The 16,362-nt window shown below is 42.3% G+C and overlaps 1 protein-coding gene across 12 annotated transcripts in view; it reads right to left on the reverse strand.

The window, feature by feature from the left end:
- Window positions 1–4,607: 4,607 nt before the first annotated feature.
- LOC147329745 (neurofascin-like) overlaps window positions 4,608–16,362 on the reverse strand; it is a 51,849-nt gene continuing 40,094 nt past the window's right edge. For 6 of the 12 annotated variants that reach the window (XM_086291026.1, XM_086291028.1, XM_086291030.1 and 3 more), the window contains 4 exons: window positions 15,302–15,430; window positions 12,935–12,970; window positions 12,307–12,376; window positions 4,608–5,010 (listed from right to left, as the gene is read on the reverse strand). In XM_086291026.1, coding sequence (XP_086147152.1) covers window positions 4,782–5,010; window positions 12,307–12,376; window positions 12,935–12,970; window positions 15,302–15,430 — 464 coding nt within the window. In that variant the 3' untranslated portion in view covers window positions 4,608–4,781. Of the gene's footprint in view, window positions 5,011–10,103; window positions 11,337–12,306; window positions 12,377–12,934; window positions 12,987–15,301; window positions 15,431–16,362 lie in introns of those variants that run through there. The other 6 variants (XR_015128995.1, XR_015128997.1, XR_015128996.1 and 3 more) reach the window with 6 other exon arrangements.

Raw genomic sequence — 16,362 nt, forward strand, 5'->3', positions numbered from 1 at the left:
TGCAACATGTCATCATACACGCATACATGGTGAATATATTTAAGCCATTTCCTGTAGAGTAGATGTACCTTACAAAAGCTGTTATGCTGCATGTAGAAGCAAGGTGTGAACACGCTGCTCTGATACACATGGTAAAAACAAGAAGATGCCAATATGACGCAGTTGTGAAAAATCCAGCTGGAAACGTGCACCAGTAAGTTCTGACACTTTGCAGCATTTTAAACTGAAGGAAAAGCAAAGGCTGTAAAAATACACATTGACTATTTTCATCCCCAATTAAAGGTGAGCTAAGATAATGTGAAGAGTGAAGAAAAAGAAGCTTGGTCTTTGTGCACCATAAACTGATGTGTAGACACACACGAAGCTTTGTATACCTTTGTTTTTTTGTTGTTGCCAGCATCCCTGCTGTGGTCCACCAGTGGAGGTTGGTGGATGGGCAGCAGCAGAGCGAGTAAGGAGTGGTGTGTGTGATGGTTTTTAGCAAAGATTTCCAGTTCCAGTGATACAATTCAGACCTGCTCTTCAACCAAATATTGCTCTTCCAGTGCTCTGTCTCACTGTCTGTGTCAGTTTCACAAGCAGCGTCCTGCTAGTCAACACAGTACAGCATGGGAGGAGTCATCCTGCTGATTAAAACTCAGAGGACACTGCTTTAACATTCAGGAGAGAGGACAGATGACTGGGACGTACTGTGAGAAATATAAGATCAGCAATGAGAAGGAAACTACTGGGCTCTGTTTTAGAGATGCTCAAACTCAAATTTCACTTTGGAGCCACAAGGTCTATCATAAGTAAAGTGGCCTTCTCCTCTGCAGACGTTAGCAGCAGGTGGTCTGGGTCAACTTCTAAACCCACTGTAGGAAGCAAATAAGCATGTGTTTCATGAAAATCCTCTACAACTGTTTTTAACCTGGCGCCCTGCTAAGCAGGTAACTTCAATCAATTTCAAGTGGCATTGTGCTACATCACAAGAAGGATAACTGTAGCTAACACTTGGATGTAGCACAGATGGGGATAGAGACAGCCTGGCAAAAACACTCAAGGTAAATTATTAAAAGAATACAAATATTCCCATCAAAGTCCAAAAACACATGCCCTGTTTCCATGGCAGATCTGTGTACTGATGAGAAGTGAAGAGGTGAGGGTGGGGCATGAAAACCAGAAGTGGGGGAGTCATATGTAGAAAAGAACCAGAAGGAGCATGTTTGGAGGCATGTCCCACTCCTGAAATTCAGATTCTTTATCTCCAATAGATGTGGATGCTGATCTGCCTGGCTTTGTGGTTGTCTGGTCTCGTTCAGTGTTTTTGCATACAGTATGCAGGCAAACATCTCACAGGAAGATTAAAGGCTTTCCCATTGCATGAAATGATTGAGGAGTTTTACTCCTTTAGTGTCCTTCACGTGTCCTTCAGTGTACACATGAAGTGTTGAGTTTGCTTTAACAAATCAAACTGACTGAATTAGAAAGGCTTGCCTCTTACTGCAGCCATTAGCAGGCAGCTCGTCCAACTCTGTATTGTATTAACACTGCCAAGGTTCATCTGTACAGTGCTCGAGAGAGAGCTGTCAACGGATTCTAGACAGAAGAGAACACGCCGTTTAAATGTTAGTTTTACCGAACGCTTAGTGTTGATTATATATCATCATGACAAACATCCCTTTGGTCTTTGTTACAGAGATCAAAACTAGTAAAACCGTTTCATTCTGCAGTGTAAGTGTATCAGCTGAGGATTGTGGAAGTGTTATTTTGATGTGGTCTGATATCACACTGTACCTGTTTGCTGTGGATCGTTTGAAACACGTCAGGTTTGGGGCTGCAGTTAATTGGCCGTCTCACACTAGGACACATTAAGAAAGAGGAAGTTCAGAAAATGAATGATTTTCCCCAGTTTAAGACTTCTTACCAAGGTTTTTGTGGATATGCAGATTTACAAGTTGACAAAGAGCACCTGAGAAGAGTTGTAATGGGGAACAAAGACCAACAAACAAAGTGGAATACATTACAGGGGTCAAAGTTGTTGACCCCTGTAATGAGACACATGTCATGCCTGTGTATCCAGCCTCTATCTGAGACAAGGAGGGGACCTCAGGAAATTCATGTTCTCAGGTCTTGTAGTAGTTTGTGTAACTCAGGTAGTACGCTGCAGGAGCTGTTACTTTGAACACAGTAGAATCGAACATGTTTCACAACACAAACCAAGCCATCACCTGAGAAGGCTTGCCACAGTCCGTATATGACAACGCAAAGGGATGACTCTTCCTCAGAGTGCAAAGATTAATCCAAGCTACATAACAAAGGTGCAGGACAGACTGCACCACTACAGCTGCTTGGTGGATGCAGATTTGTGACTCATTGGGCGGGTGGGGGTCAAGTCTTCAATATTTACAAAGGTAGGATTTTCTTTCAGGACTCTGATGTACAAAATAAATACCAAATAATCTGCAATAATGAACACACATCGATTCATTCTCAGAATGATGGAAAGGTTATGCTACTTAAGTCTGAACAACAACACAGAGTAACAGTAACACAGCATGAGTATAAGGATGGACAGAGACGTCGGTACAGCAGAAAACGTAGCTGCTAGAAAAATATGTTGAAGATACAGTTGTGTGTTGATGCCTCTCGCGATGAACAATAACTTTATTCTGTAGCCATCGGTAGTTTGGCTCAGTTGTACATAAAGATGAAGTGAATTAAATTAAGAACTAATATATTAATGCTTTCCACATCATGTAATAAATACCAAATAAATATTCCAAATGTCCGCCTGTTTGATGTAGCACTCAGGGGTTAATAGTAGCTTCAGTAACTGCAGCAGGAGTGAACCTCAAAAACATCAAATGAAGCGGATAACTTTCATTTGTGGCTGTGAATTGTACTTTTCATTCTTTAAATCATTTGTATCACGTAGCAGTGTTTTGTAATTATGTCTTTTTGGAGCGATAAGAAACGGATCAAGTTCATAAAGATCCAAAGAGGTCCCTCTGTGCAGGTGGGGTCAGGCTGCACAGAGTGCAGTGCACTTACCTCACTGATTAGGATGCACCTTATCTACATCATGTGATTGTTGGCCTTCGCTCGCCCATGTTGTAGCTTGCAATATAAAGCACCTCAAGGCAAAAAATAAAATAATTGAACGTATCTATGTGGACTCTTTCAGATCAACACGTGTGGCTGTTCCAGTAACAGTGAGTACTGGAGGTCATTGTATACAGTGTGTGGTACTGATGTCTGCACAGCCGGAGTGAAGCTGGACGCACAAAGGTTAGTGTGGACACGGCTTATGGATCATGACTTCTGGTGCTACATTCATGACCCAGGAGACAAAACGAAGATGCTAACCTGACACTCGCAGTGCTAAAGAGGGGCAGAAGAATATTTTCTTTCAGTTGAAATATGTCCCTGTGTGACCACCATACATTTGGCCTGGTTCTAAAACACACTTTCAAAACTGCCAGTTTACCTGATTGGATGTAACTCTTTAACAAAGTCAACAGAATTAAGGAGCCTCACAGTTGTCCTGCAATATCAGAAGAATATTGATCCAGGACTGTGACTGACCAGTCAGCTTGTGCTTTGATGAGCTCATCCAATAACTGCAAGGTTGGCAGTTTGATCCACACCTCCTCGAGTTCACAGACTAAACTGTCTTTGGATAGCAGACTGGACATTTCCAGTGTCTTTCACGATTACGTTCACGGCAGGACACACTGAATTCAAACTTCTTCCTTTTGCAGTTTTTCCCACATTCCAATAACATGATGGCGATGATTCCCATATTAGTGTGGGAACCATTGTCCTCGAACCCTGTCAGCTAGACATGAATGTAGCACAAGCCCACATGCTAATTAGGGAATTCACTGTTTTTTAGTGCGCTGGTGTTTCTCGAGCAAACCTATCACATTTCTCTCGCACTAAGTTTATGACCATGCTTCAGAACAACGTTGGGTTTAATTAACCACATACTGTAACTGAGCACAAAGCATGAAACAACTTTACCCAGCAAAAGCATTTTGAACAACTGCAACACAGGATAAGAGGGAACACCTGCAACAAAGTCCAAGGCAAACCACCTTGGGACTGAACCTGCTAAAAAGAAGCCCACAATGTGTACTTTTACTAACCAGATGGAACCAAAAATGGTATGAAGGAGGTGATAGTGCATAGATTTGCAGGGCACTAAAATGTGTGCCAGGACTTTATACAGCATTCGTTAAGTTTCACGGACTCCTCTATCAGCTGTGGAAAAACTAAAATCTTTCATTGCCTAAATATCAATATGATAAACATATCTGCCGGCATCCTATGGTTAGAAGCTGATATGTTACAGGATGTGGCCAGAGTGTGTATGTATATTTAACCTCTGTGACTACTTTACTTGGTTACGCAGAGGTATGCCGGGCACGGGGGAGGTTATCGGGAAGCAGAGCTGAGTCACAAACCAAAAAATCTCTAAAGAACGTTTGATGCCTCCCGAAGGCACACTTCAAGTCTGTGTGGGTAAAGGGCAGGCAGAGCGCAAAGGAAAACGAGCATCGTTCACTTTCTCCAGATGTGTCCATGGACCATATTGTTAGAACTGGAAAAATAGATTAAAGGCTTGTGGTCGCATCTTTTTCCACGTTACCTGCAGAGGAGAGCCTAGACAGTCTCCAGACTGGTGCCACTGCTGCTTTCACTGTGTGTAATGTGTTTCATATACTCATAGAATCATGTGTGTGGTTCTATCATAACAAATCAGAGAGTCCAAGTTCCCCGTGTGCGCTGTTGAGCCGCTATGCCAGCGAGTAGATGGCATTCACAGGCGAAGTGGCCTCGGAGCTCTCGTTGCCCTCCGTCTCGTCCTTGTCCTTCTTCACTGTGTATTGGCCGATGAAAGAACCGTCTTCGTTGAACTGCCCGTCTCCTCCCTCGCCGTAGTCCACCAGGCTGTCGTCGCTTTCCTTTACGTTGCCATCCAGTGAAGTCTGGCTGCCCTGCAGAGGCTTGTTGTCCTCGTCGCTGCTGCAGGGGCAATGAAACAGCAATGTTAGAAGCTCAAACGGCTCCAGGCTCTCACAATAGCATCAGGTGGACCTGTTTAGCTTCAGGACCCTGTAACACACTATAAGGGGAAAGTAAAGATGTAAAGAAGAGGCAAATGTTTTTTGTAAGTTTAATGTTTTTTGATGTTTCTCTTTATTTTTGGCAGATAAGTTGGCTGAATATCTTTTCCTCAAACAACTAGACCGGGTCTGTTTTAGAACATATACAGCACACATGCAGCACACTGCTATTATCTGAAGTTATCAATGTAGTTTGCAATTGTTGCCCAAAGGTCTGACAGTACAGCAATCCTTTGAGTTCTTAAGCTGCCAACTGTATCAGTGGGAGTATTGATTCAACCCATTTTGCTGCCATATATGCCCCTCTTAAAAAAACACTTACCCCATATTTGCACCAGGACTAAATTATTCACTAATGCTCTTTAAGCTTGCCTTCAACAAGTCCTTCACTAGAGGCATGTACAAAGAAGCCAGCATACACCACATCCATGTGTGAGAGCTTTGGAAACATCTTCTCTTCACATCTTAAATAATCAGGCCCCATCTTATCTTAATGACCTTGTAGTACCATATCACCCTATTAGAGCACTTCGCTCTCGCTCTGCAGGCCTACTTGTTGTTCCTAGAGTATTTAAAAGTAGAATGGGAGGCAGAGCCTTCAGTTTTCAGGCCCCTCTTCTGTGGAACCAGCTTCCAGTTTGGATTCAGGAGACAGACACTATCTCTACTTTCAAGATTAGGCTTCAAACTTTCCTTTTTGCTAAAGCATATAGTTAGGGCTGGACCAGGTGACCCTGAATCCTCCCTTAGTTATGCTGCAGTATGTGTTTATACACCTCTACTGCATTTAATCATTAGTTATTATTAATCTCTTGGTTTCTTCCACAATGTGTCTTTCGTCCTGCCCCCCTGTCCTCACCCCACCCCCTCCCTGAGGCTCTGCTTGAAGTTTCTTCCTGTTAAAATAGTTTTTCCTTCCCACGATGGTCACAGGGGGGCGTTGTCAGACTGTACGGTCTCAGCACCTAAAGGACCTTGACTTGAGTCTTGTGGTGATTTGGTGCTACATAAATAAAACTGAACTGAATTGTTCTTTCAGCTCCAATGCTGTTTCACAGTCTAAGAACAAGTGAAGAAGAAATATGGAAACTAAACTCAAATGTAGGAGCAGATTTTAAAGAAGCTCAGCAAGTACAAACACAGGACTGTGCAAGGGTCCTGAGCTGCCCCCATTTCTTTACACTTTGCTGGGAAAAATGGGAAATAGGTGTAGCAGTTTATTGAAACATGGAAAGATGACTGAAAAGTACACAATTACAGGGGAAAACAGAGTTGGTACAAACAAACACTAGTCAATGACCGCTTCCATTGTTCAGCACAGCCTGAACTCTGTTACCTAAGCCTTCTGTAGTCCTTAGTTGTTTAGTTGTTAGTCTTGTAGCGTTTAGTCGTCCTCAGGGATGGTTTCCCAGGCTTCTTGAAAGACACTGGAGAGTGCTCCTCTATCTGCCTTTGGTTCTGTCGAGATGATCCCACTCTACACAATTCATGCTGAAGTCCAGGAGAGACTAGTCCACCACTGATACTCTTCCACAGTGTCTATCCAGCTATGCTTTTACTGCAGTGGCCGTGTCTTTGGGCTCATTATGCAGAAAAATGAAGCTGTTGCCAATCAGATTCCAGATGTCACTGTGTAGTTGATTAAAATCTGAAAGTACTTCTCTGTGTTCATAATTCCATCATTTCTGGGAAGAGCCCATCACCACTGGCTGAAATACAGCCCTACACTGTGACAGAGCCTCTTGCATGTTTTACAGGCACCTGCTCACTGCTGCACATCTCTCTTGACTTCGTCCATACATATTAATGACAATTTCAGACAAAAATGTCAAAATTAGGCTCAGAAACCTGCTGCTTTTCAATCCAGGTCTTATGTAATCTGGCATATCTCAGCCTTTTCTCCCCATTTCCTTTCCTTAACAATGGTTTATTAGAAAAGTTACCTCCTGGTTGTGGCTCAAGGAGAGCAGGTCATCAACTAATGGGGAGGGTTAGTGGTTTAATCCCTGGCTGCTCCAGTCTGCATGTCAAATCGTGGCAACATACCAACCCCAGGTTGCTCTCTGATGTATTTTTTATCTAAATAAATAAATACACATATTAAACTTTAAAATAAAGACAGGATTTCATATTGGTTCTTTATCTCTTACATGTACAGAACACTGGTTGTCAACTAGGTGATGTTTTAAAACTTAAGACCAGTGGAAGAAAATCTAGTGGAAGCAAAATGTAAAGAAATAAGGGCTGGTTGAAGATGTATGATCCTACAGTAGGCCTCCTGTAGGATCATACAGCCTATTAATGCCCATACAACAATAACATTTTTGTAAGATTGTTTGCAGCCGAAAAAGAAAAAGGCTCAGCACTATCTGCTGTGTGAGAGAATCTGCAGGAAGGGTGGCACAGTGTTCACGAGCATTTCTTCATCAGTAGCATCTCTGCTCTGCAGCAGGCTGTGTAGTACAGAGCAGGGAGTAGCCGACTGCTTATGTAGCACTGAAAAGCCAAGGTCAACCCTGAAGATAAACCCCAAACAAGCTTCGTCGTGCAGGTCTCAGATAATGAGCTCTGGTCACACACACACACACACACACACACACACACACACACACACACACACACACACACACACACACACACACACACACACAATAATCCAGGCAGCATCTTCTCAGAAATAATTTGAAAACCCAAATAAACAAACATGTCCTTTAACTATGACACTGTGCATGCTAAAGTATTTAAAAATGAAATCTGGGCAGCATCTGTATTGCATGCTTGATTTCATCTCTGATGTCTCCTAACAGATTTTAACAGGCAGGAGAACTTCATGCATAGTTATACACAGCTGTACGCTAGCATTAACCTTGTTATTAAACCAGTAGCATGACAGAAGAAAAAAGAGTGCATTTGAAGGATGCAAAGGTAAGATGTTCTTATCTCCTTTTGTGTGTTCAGACGCTCACCCCAGAGGACACAATCTACACTCTCAGAACGGCCACGCTTTATAGCAAAGGACATTTGCAATATATATATATATGTATATGTGTATATATGTGTGGATACATTTTAGCAAACAAAAACAAGCAAAAACTGAAAGAAAAAACATGACCAAAGCAAATTCAAGGCCAAAAAATAAAAACAAAAAATGAAGAAGCAGGAAGGAAAAAAGCAACACTTTCTGAGCTGAGAAGGAAAAGATGGTAGAAGATGATTATATAAGTATTTTTTATTCTGACAAGTTTGTGACCTGCTGAACAGATCAAACATGAATGTATACTGAGCGAAGTATCCAACGGCACAGTGACAGTTGTGTCATCCACACTACTGCTTGGCACAGTTTCTGGTGAAGACAGCCTTAGACCTTCAAACTAAATGATGACATGTTGGCTGAAGGGAAACCGACACGTCCTTATGTGTCAGTGGTACTTGATTAGGAAGCCTCTTCTCTTCAGAGGAACAAAGGAATGAATGTACTCAAAGTCTGCAGTGTAGAACAGAAGCGCAGGAAAAAGTAACAACATCGTTCTTTGACGTTCCCGCCACGCCCAAGCAGACGAGTGAAAATTATGCCTCGATCATGTTTTGGTGTCTTTTCTCTCTTTGCGTGTGATAAGTGCTGGTAATGGACAAACCAATACGACTATCTGTACGTCCATTTAGGCTGAGAGTAGTTTGATGTTTAAAGGCACACAGAAAGAAAACTTTAATGCTTACGCAGCCTCTTTGACAAAATGACAGGACTACAGAGTGCAGCGATTTGTGTTAAACAAAAAGTCAGAAAAATAAATACTCAAGTAAACCACAGTTACTTGAGTATTCTAAGGAAGTGTTTGTGCTTCGGTACTTCCCAGCTCTGTGAGAAGCGCCACTCCAAAAGCAAGCCCAACTTAACGACAGCAGAAACGAACATGCTTCTTCCAGCCGGGTTCAAAAGTGGTTTTGGCCTCGATTCCTGTTAATGGAAACTTTACTGGGGCGATTTTTCCAGTGTAAAGTGGGTGCCACATTGTCCAGTTCAGCATTTGTTTTTAATCAAATGAAGCATCATGCAGGCTACTTTCACCCACTGGTTAGGTTTAGGCACTGAAACCATCTGGTTCGATTCACCAAAAAGATGATAGTTTGTTTAAAATGGCAATCCTAACCTTTTATGTATTTAAAATATAAATACATACAACCAAATGAAACCAAATTCTTTATATTTGATATAAATGTTTTCTCAGTGAACACTGAGATCTGCTCTGTGAGGCCTGAAAGTGTACAGACCTCGTAGATTAGCAGTAAATTTAAAAGAGAACTTTTTATTTACTTAGCTGTGAGTTGGCATCTTTTTATTTAAAGAGAGGCTGTTTTAAATGTTGCTCTTTGCATGATAAAGACATGAATTAAGTGGTGGAGTGCTTGGATCTGTTGCCTTATACCGAGAAGGATATCAAACTGTGCATGTTCTCCTTGTGCCTGCATTCCTGGTTTGTTCCCACAGTCTAGAAAAACACATCTTAGGTTAGCTGGCGATTCTAAATCAGTCATGAATGTAAGGTAGATAAAATGAATGAGTGTAGTTCAATGTGGCTGCATGCTGGGCAAAGATAAGAAACCCAAAGAGCCTCCAATCCACAGGCAGATACGCCGTGTACAAAATCAAAAGTCGTTTGTTGTGCCTTGCTTTGTAGTGGACGCTTAGTTCCTGTTGCCTAGGTAACCTTCTCAATCGGTCACCATGGAGCGGAGCAACGTTTAGGAACAAACAGCAGCTTGACCACTGACTCTGGTCTCTGTCCACATGGAAAAGATATTTATAACTCTTATACAGTTTGTCTGTGTGAAACTTGTAAGAAAAGCACACAAGAGTGAAAACATATAAGATCCCTTGAAAAATGAGATAATGAAACTTGTATGTTTTGGATACTAAAACAATGTATGAAAGTAGTAAGAAAGTGGCCACTTTCATGAGTAAATCATAGAAGTTTTTAATATTTCTTTTCCATATGGGAAGTTACAAAGCTGTGAACCACTTCCTGTGTGGCACAGCAACACAACTAACAAAGGAAGTCAACCAACTAAGTACACACTCCAAGAGCGTGTGACCATGTGGACTGTCACAACGAAGCCCTGTAGCATGAAAGGCCTCTGTCGCCTCGGCTCATTTCTGGAAGCACTGCTCTCCAGCTACTGCTGCTAACAGGCAGCACTGTTCTTTTTAAAAACTGTGGGGACAATACCAGGAGACGTTTGGGACAAAGGACAGGCTCTTCTTGCAGAGAGGAAAATCTGCATTCCTAATTTATTTCTACTAAAATTTGAGATACCGCTAGAATCAGAGCTTTGTTGTGTTTTGGGCAAGAACAGCTGGTCATAACTGACGGAGCAAATACAAATTCTGTTTCCATTTTTTCCTGAATATTACATTAAATGCAGTCCAGATGGAGTGTTACTGCTCACATCATGGACTTAAACTGCACCCTCTTTGCAGGCTGACCCAAAAGCCAACAATGCAGGCATGTTGTCAAGTCTCCAAACATGCTACACCTTATCCTGTTCTTACCCCCACCCTCACACCGCTTACCCCTACATGCTCAGGCCAAAAGACTTTGCTGAAAACCAAAGTACCTGTTCTCGTTCTCGTTCCTGTCAGGGACAGATGACCCATTTCAGCATTGGGGGAGAGAGAGGGACAAGATGTGAGGAACCACATAAGACGGCAGGAAGGAAGGAAGGAAGGAAGGAAGGAAGGAAGGAAGGAAGACAAGTTCCACATTGTGCATGCATGGGTTAGTGTAAAAACACACAGCTGAATGGGCTGGACCCTGAGCTGTTCACTGACAGAAAACAGGTTCTGGAGGAGGAAACACATCATTAAGCACAGCATGCTGGGGTCAAACGCTCATTGCACCTCTCGAAGTTACCCTGAACACACAGTGTGAGTCAAAAAACAGCAGCTGTCATTCTAAGTACAAGCCCAGTTATGAACGTTATGTGGGACCCATTTGTGTGATTTAATGGACCCATTTAGGACCCGGGGTCACAAATGAAATTCTGATGTTAAAGTTGTGGTGATGAAAGTTAAGATGCCCTCTCACACAGCTCAGTTAGAACACGTCCACTTCAGATTTAGGAAGCAGGTTAAACTTAAAAGGTCTTTAGTCTAAAGGGACTGTTGGCAAATTAAGGGACAGGTTCATTCGTCATGAAGAAGAATGAGGCCACAGAGCTCAGTGGAACCTGGAAGGAGCAAAAGATGCAACTTACCACATGTCCTTGACATTACACAGAAGCCTTTACACAGTACATGGTATCGAGTTTGAATATATTTGTGTGCGCACTTCAGAGAGAAACACGGACGTGTTCCAAACTAGATAAAGGGTGTAGCTGGGTCAGGAGATCGTCTAACTCTGCTCCTTCAAAGAGTCGCGCACACCAGTCTGAATGTGCACACACTCCAACACACACTTTACTGCACTTGTGTTATTGCTGTTCCAGAAGTTTTACTCATAACTAGCTACACTTACAACCAAATTTCCCCTTGTGGGACAATTAAAGGATTATTCTATTCTATTCTATTCTATTCTATTCTATTCTATTCTATTCTAACCAACTACCAGCAAGGAGAATGTGCAAGAAAAATGTGCCAGACGTGGTCTGAACACTAACTTGTGTTTACAAGTTATTCACATGTATGTTGTTAGAATAGTGAGCAGCTTTATGTACACATCACGCTTCACTTCAAACACTCTAGTCTTAAGGATCAATCAGTCACAGAGTAGGAGGAGCCTCACCCTAACCCTGGCCTCAACAGAAAGGCGCTAACACGGAGCTAACCCCTGTGCATGCTGTTCCCCACAGAGCTCAGCTGTAGGTGTACTCAGACTGAACTCCCTTTAGAAACTGGCACCAACATTGGGCTGATGCTTTTACAGTAATAATTAAAGAAGCTGGACACAGCTGCCATTTCAATTCAAATGTTGAAAGACGTTTCATTTGGCTTTCCTCTAAGCAGCAGTGCTTCGTGGTCTTATAGTGTTTCTGGTTCAGTTCTTTATTGCTTAAATTTTAAACTCAGGCTATGTAACGTTGGTACATATGCAGGTTCATTACTGAAGGGGCTGCAGACCACCGTGACTGATAACTGCTGACGAGCTTTACATGAGCATATAACAGGAATAGTAATGCAGAACAAGCTATTTATACTTACTGGTAATCAAAGGATCCATCCTGGTCTTTTTGATCCACCGCGTCCAAGGGGAGATCTTTTTTATCTCGCACTGCCAAGGAAGACAACAAAGGTGTTAGGCTGCAGCTGTTCGAGTCAACAGATTTTCAGGGCTTTATGTTGAAAATACAATCATTTAGTTAGTCCCCATCTGCTGGTTTAGTTGCTTTCAGTTGTCACATACTAAGTTTACACTGTGTACTGTGTATAGAGTGTATGAACAACGAGTGTGGGCTCGTCCTATATGAAGCAGCTCACTCCAAGGCTTTGTTCAGTTGCTGCCAATTAAACAAGAATTCACATGTTCAGGTCATTTAGTGACATTTCTTCAGGCCGAGTGGAACATGGAACACAGAGCATTTATGTGAAGGGACAGTCAAGCCTGTTTTAGTAGCAGTTGCATTATGTTGGGTTTGCAGAGAGAGGATCAGGGCCACTGGGGAAAAGGTTTCTTTCTCTTTCCCAGTGGCCCTGATCCTCTTCAGTAGCTTTGTGAGTTGGTCAGATTTGTTAAAAACGTTTAGTTTTAGTTCCACATGCCTCACTGAAGTCAGTCTCTGTTATTGGTCACTGGTCTGTTATATTAGTTTGTCACGGAGTCAGCACCTACCCAGAGCCTTTGTGAAACAGCTCATGTAGCCACCACCTGGACATTACAAAAACTGTAAAACATTAACAATACTCTGATTTAAGTCATTCATGGCCATTACGTTATAATACACAAAACAGCAATCCAGCTAAATGCTGTAAAACCTCGAAACCCTGATTTTAAATTCTGAGTTTTCCATCATCATATTTGTCATGTCTGTTTCCAACTTGTTCATGCACACAGCAGCTGGCTGTCCTCCCGGTACTGACTGATCAGCTGGAGTCAGGCTGCCTGCTGCGACTCTGGCTGCTAACAACAACAAGCTGTGCAAAGAGAAACCTACAAATCCCTCACAGCAGATATTCACCCCTCTTCATTTCCTCCTGTTCCCAAAGGTTTGTTGTTGTTCCTTTAACCCTCCTGCCTTCTTGGGACCTTTTTGTGCCACTGCTATGTGTTAAATGGCTGCCATTTCCACTGTGTTCAGTGGAATATAACCAAACTTGCCACAGGATAGTTTTTACCTGTCAATGTTAATATTCCAGTGTGAATTCCTTAAATCAGCCTAAAATGGCTGAGCAGCAGAAATCCCCACACCCATCACCCTGGGGACCATTTTCTGCCCATTGACTTCCATTATAAACGCTATTTTTCAACCCCAAATTATCATCATATGATTTTATTTTTTCTTCTTTTCTTGGATGTCAATGAAGACTCAGGGCCTTGAAGTTTTAATTTTTAAATTGCAAAAAAAATGCAAGAAAAATAATGGCAGGTCAAAATGTATGTTGGTGCCAATCTTTGGTCCATCTAAAGGCCTACTTATAATGACAATCACATATTACTTCAACTGGTTTTTTGTGGAAATATTTAGTTTCGTTTTTTGGTTTTTGGGGCTTATAACACAGGGCGCTCATGTAATAACACTGGGATTTGAAGGGTTAAAACAACGAAAATATAATTAAAACTTTACATGAATATTTCAGGGAGAAGTAGTTTTACAAGGTTGGCTAATTTAAAGTGGAATAAAATATGGATATATGGTCTTTTTATGGCGTGGCTGAGAATGGTCCCTAGGGTGATGGGTGTGAGTTTTTTAAAGGATGGCAGGAGGGTTAAAACAAACGAGTTCTGTAAAGCTCAGTATTGAACCTCTAGGCGGGGCAGCCGTCTTCACAAAATTGGATGTAAGGAATCATCTTTATCATCATCTCTTGGTCAGAGTGAGAAACAAATGGAAAGCTGACCGCTCTTCCTCCATACTGCGCTGAAAGATATCTAAGAAGACTTCAGTCACCTCGTGTTGTCTTGTCCAGAGACCCCGTCTGAAACCACCCACCCATTTTCACTTATCAAAAGAAATATTTAAATAAAAAAGACCAGTGTGCTTTCCTTTCTTTAAAAAAGTGCATGACAATATTGATTCATGTTTTGATGTTGTCAAAGGTAAACACATGAGTTCACAGCGCAGTGTGCCACTCGCCCTTTGGTAAGCAGCTGTTCTTCCTCTCGTCATAGCTGCTTCAGTAAAACAATATTTATTTATACTTTAAGCCAATGAAGAGCACATATTTACAATCCACAGCAAAAGAAGATCAATCAGGTATTGTTTTCTTATTTTCTACACACACGTGTCTGTTTGTATTACTCAGAAATCCCTTTGTGTTAGGACGGCACCAGCACAGAAACACAGGCCCAGCCACAGTCCTGGGAAAACAGACTGTATGTCAAAGCAGACAGCTTCACACCACACTGGCATTCCTTGAATTCAGTGGACAGACGGAAAAAGTCAAGGTGGTAGTTTAGTGGCCCATCAGGAAACAAGAGCACCTTCAACACGCTGAATGTTTGCATGAGATGCATCATCACCTGGTCACCAGAGGAGCTGCAAGAACAGACCTCTGCCTGGGTGCAGACACAGCAAAGTAAGACTAGCTTACATTCGCTCAGAGCAAAGATTCCTTTCAGGCTCACTGCTTGTTGTTTGTTGAAGGTTTGATTCACTACAATACACAGACCTGCTTCTTGAACCCAGATGCTTCAGAAAATGCTCTGCTGATGAAACCTCAACAACATCCTTCCACCCAGACGTGTAATGGCATGAGGCGTGGGAGATGGAATCAGTAACTAGCTCTAACTATGTCCTTGTAGCCACATATGACAGCACTGGCTAAAATACCCACGACTCTCAAGACCATTAAGACCATTGATCTTCTTAAAGGAAACTACCTGGATGAACTGTGACATTACTGACATATTCTTCCTCTCGGCATTAAAGAATATTCAGTCTCTGTGTGGCGCCACAAATTCAATAATCACTTCTTCCCACTGTCTGCACGATTTCACTCAAGAGAATAGACTTGCATAAGAATGCTGTGGGAAGCTTACCTGGGTACTTTCCTCCACGACTCCGCTTGATGAAACAGACGATGAGGAGGATCAGGATGATAAGGGCGATGGCGCACATCAATCCGATGAACCAGCCCTGCGTGGCTATGTCTACCTGGTCTATGTAGGCTGGAGTCGTGTCAGAGAGACAAACAAGACGAGACAGTGGACAAGAAAGAAGAACGCAAAGAGAGTTAGTATTTATCTGAGGAGGGTTAGGGTTAACCCCCTAACCCATCCCAGAGCGCTCAGCAGACGTCAACAGCTCAGAACCAATATGTCATCATTTCCCCAAAAACAGTGAGGATGATGCAGTGAACATGATCCTGTCCATGTCAAGTGATTGCCTAAAAATTCACACACTGTGTGATTTAATCTGAAAAATGTACTTTTTTCCCAACAAGTCAGGGACTTTGTTTCACAGCTGCCACAGTCACTGTGTAAGCCTGCATGAGGAGTTTCTCTGCTGGTTGACAAACTGTACCAACCGCCTACCAAGATCAGTCATTTTTACCGGTGCTTGATTTATCCCAGCTTCATGTTCATGTCCCATATTTGGGACTTGAGCTGACAGCTTGTTTTAGTCATTAGTCTTAACTCACCAGAAGGATACCGCACTGGTCAAAAGTTTTGGAACACCCTGATTTTTCCAGTAATTTATTGCAGTTCAAGTCATCCAAGTCCAACGAATAGATCGAAATGGTACAAAGGGAAGTGGTTAAAAACAAAGCTTACCCCAAACTGAAAACTAATGTGCACATACGAAAAGGCCTTTTTCAGGGACAACATGGGCTAACAGTTTAAATCTGTTCTGCAGCAATGGAGGCTGATCAAGCCTTGAAAGCTGCTGCTGGTACTTCCTACAGCTGTTCCAGCTTTTCTGGATTACTCCCCCCTCTGTCTGCACAAAGCAGTGCTGGGACACACTGATGTACTCTCGTGAGCATCAGCTGAACAGTACTCCAGAAAGTAGAGTGTTGCTACAAAATTTAACAATGGAAGAGACACAGACCATCATAACACTTATAAATGCAGGTCTGTCCTGCAGAGAGACAGTGAGT

This window comes from Aulonocara sp. 'chitande type north' Nkhata Bay, linkage group LG5, assembly GCF_057382095.1.
Source record: "Aulonocara sp. 'chitande type north' Nkhata Bay isolate Kocher_YH1m ecotype deep benthic linkage group LG5, A_spYH_male_GT1.1, whole genome shotgun sequence".
NCBI classification, from domain to species: Eukaryota; Metazoa; Chordata; class Actinopteri; order Cichliformes; family Cichlidae; genus Aulonocara; species Aulonocara sp. 'chitande type north' Nkhata Bay.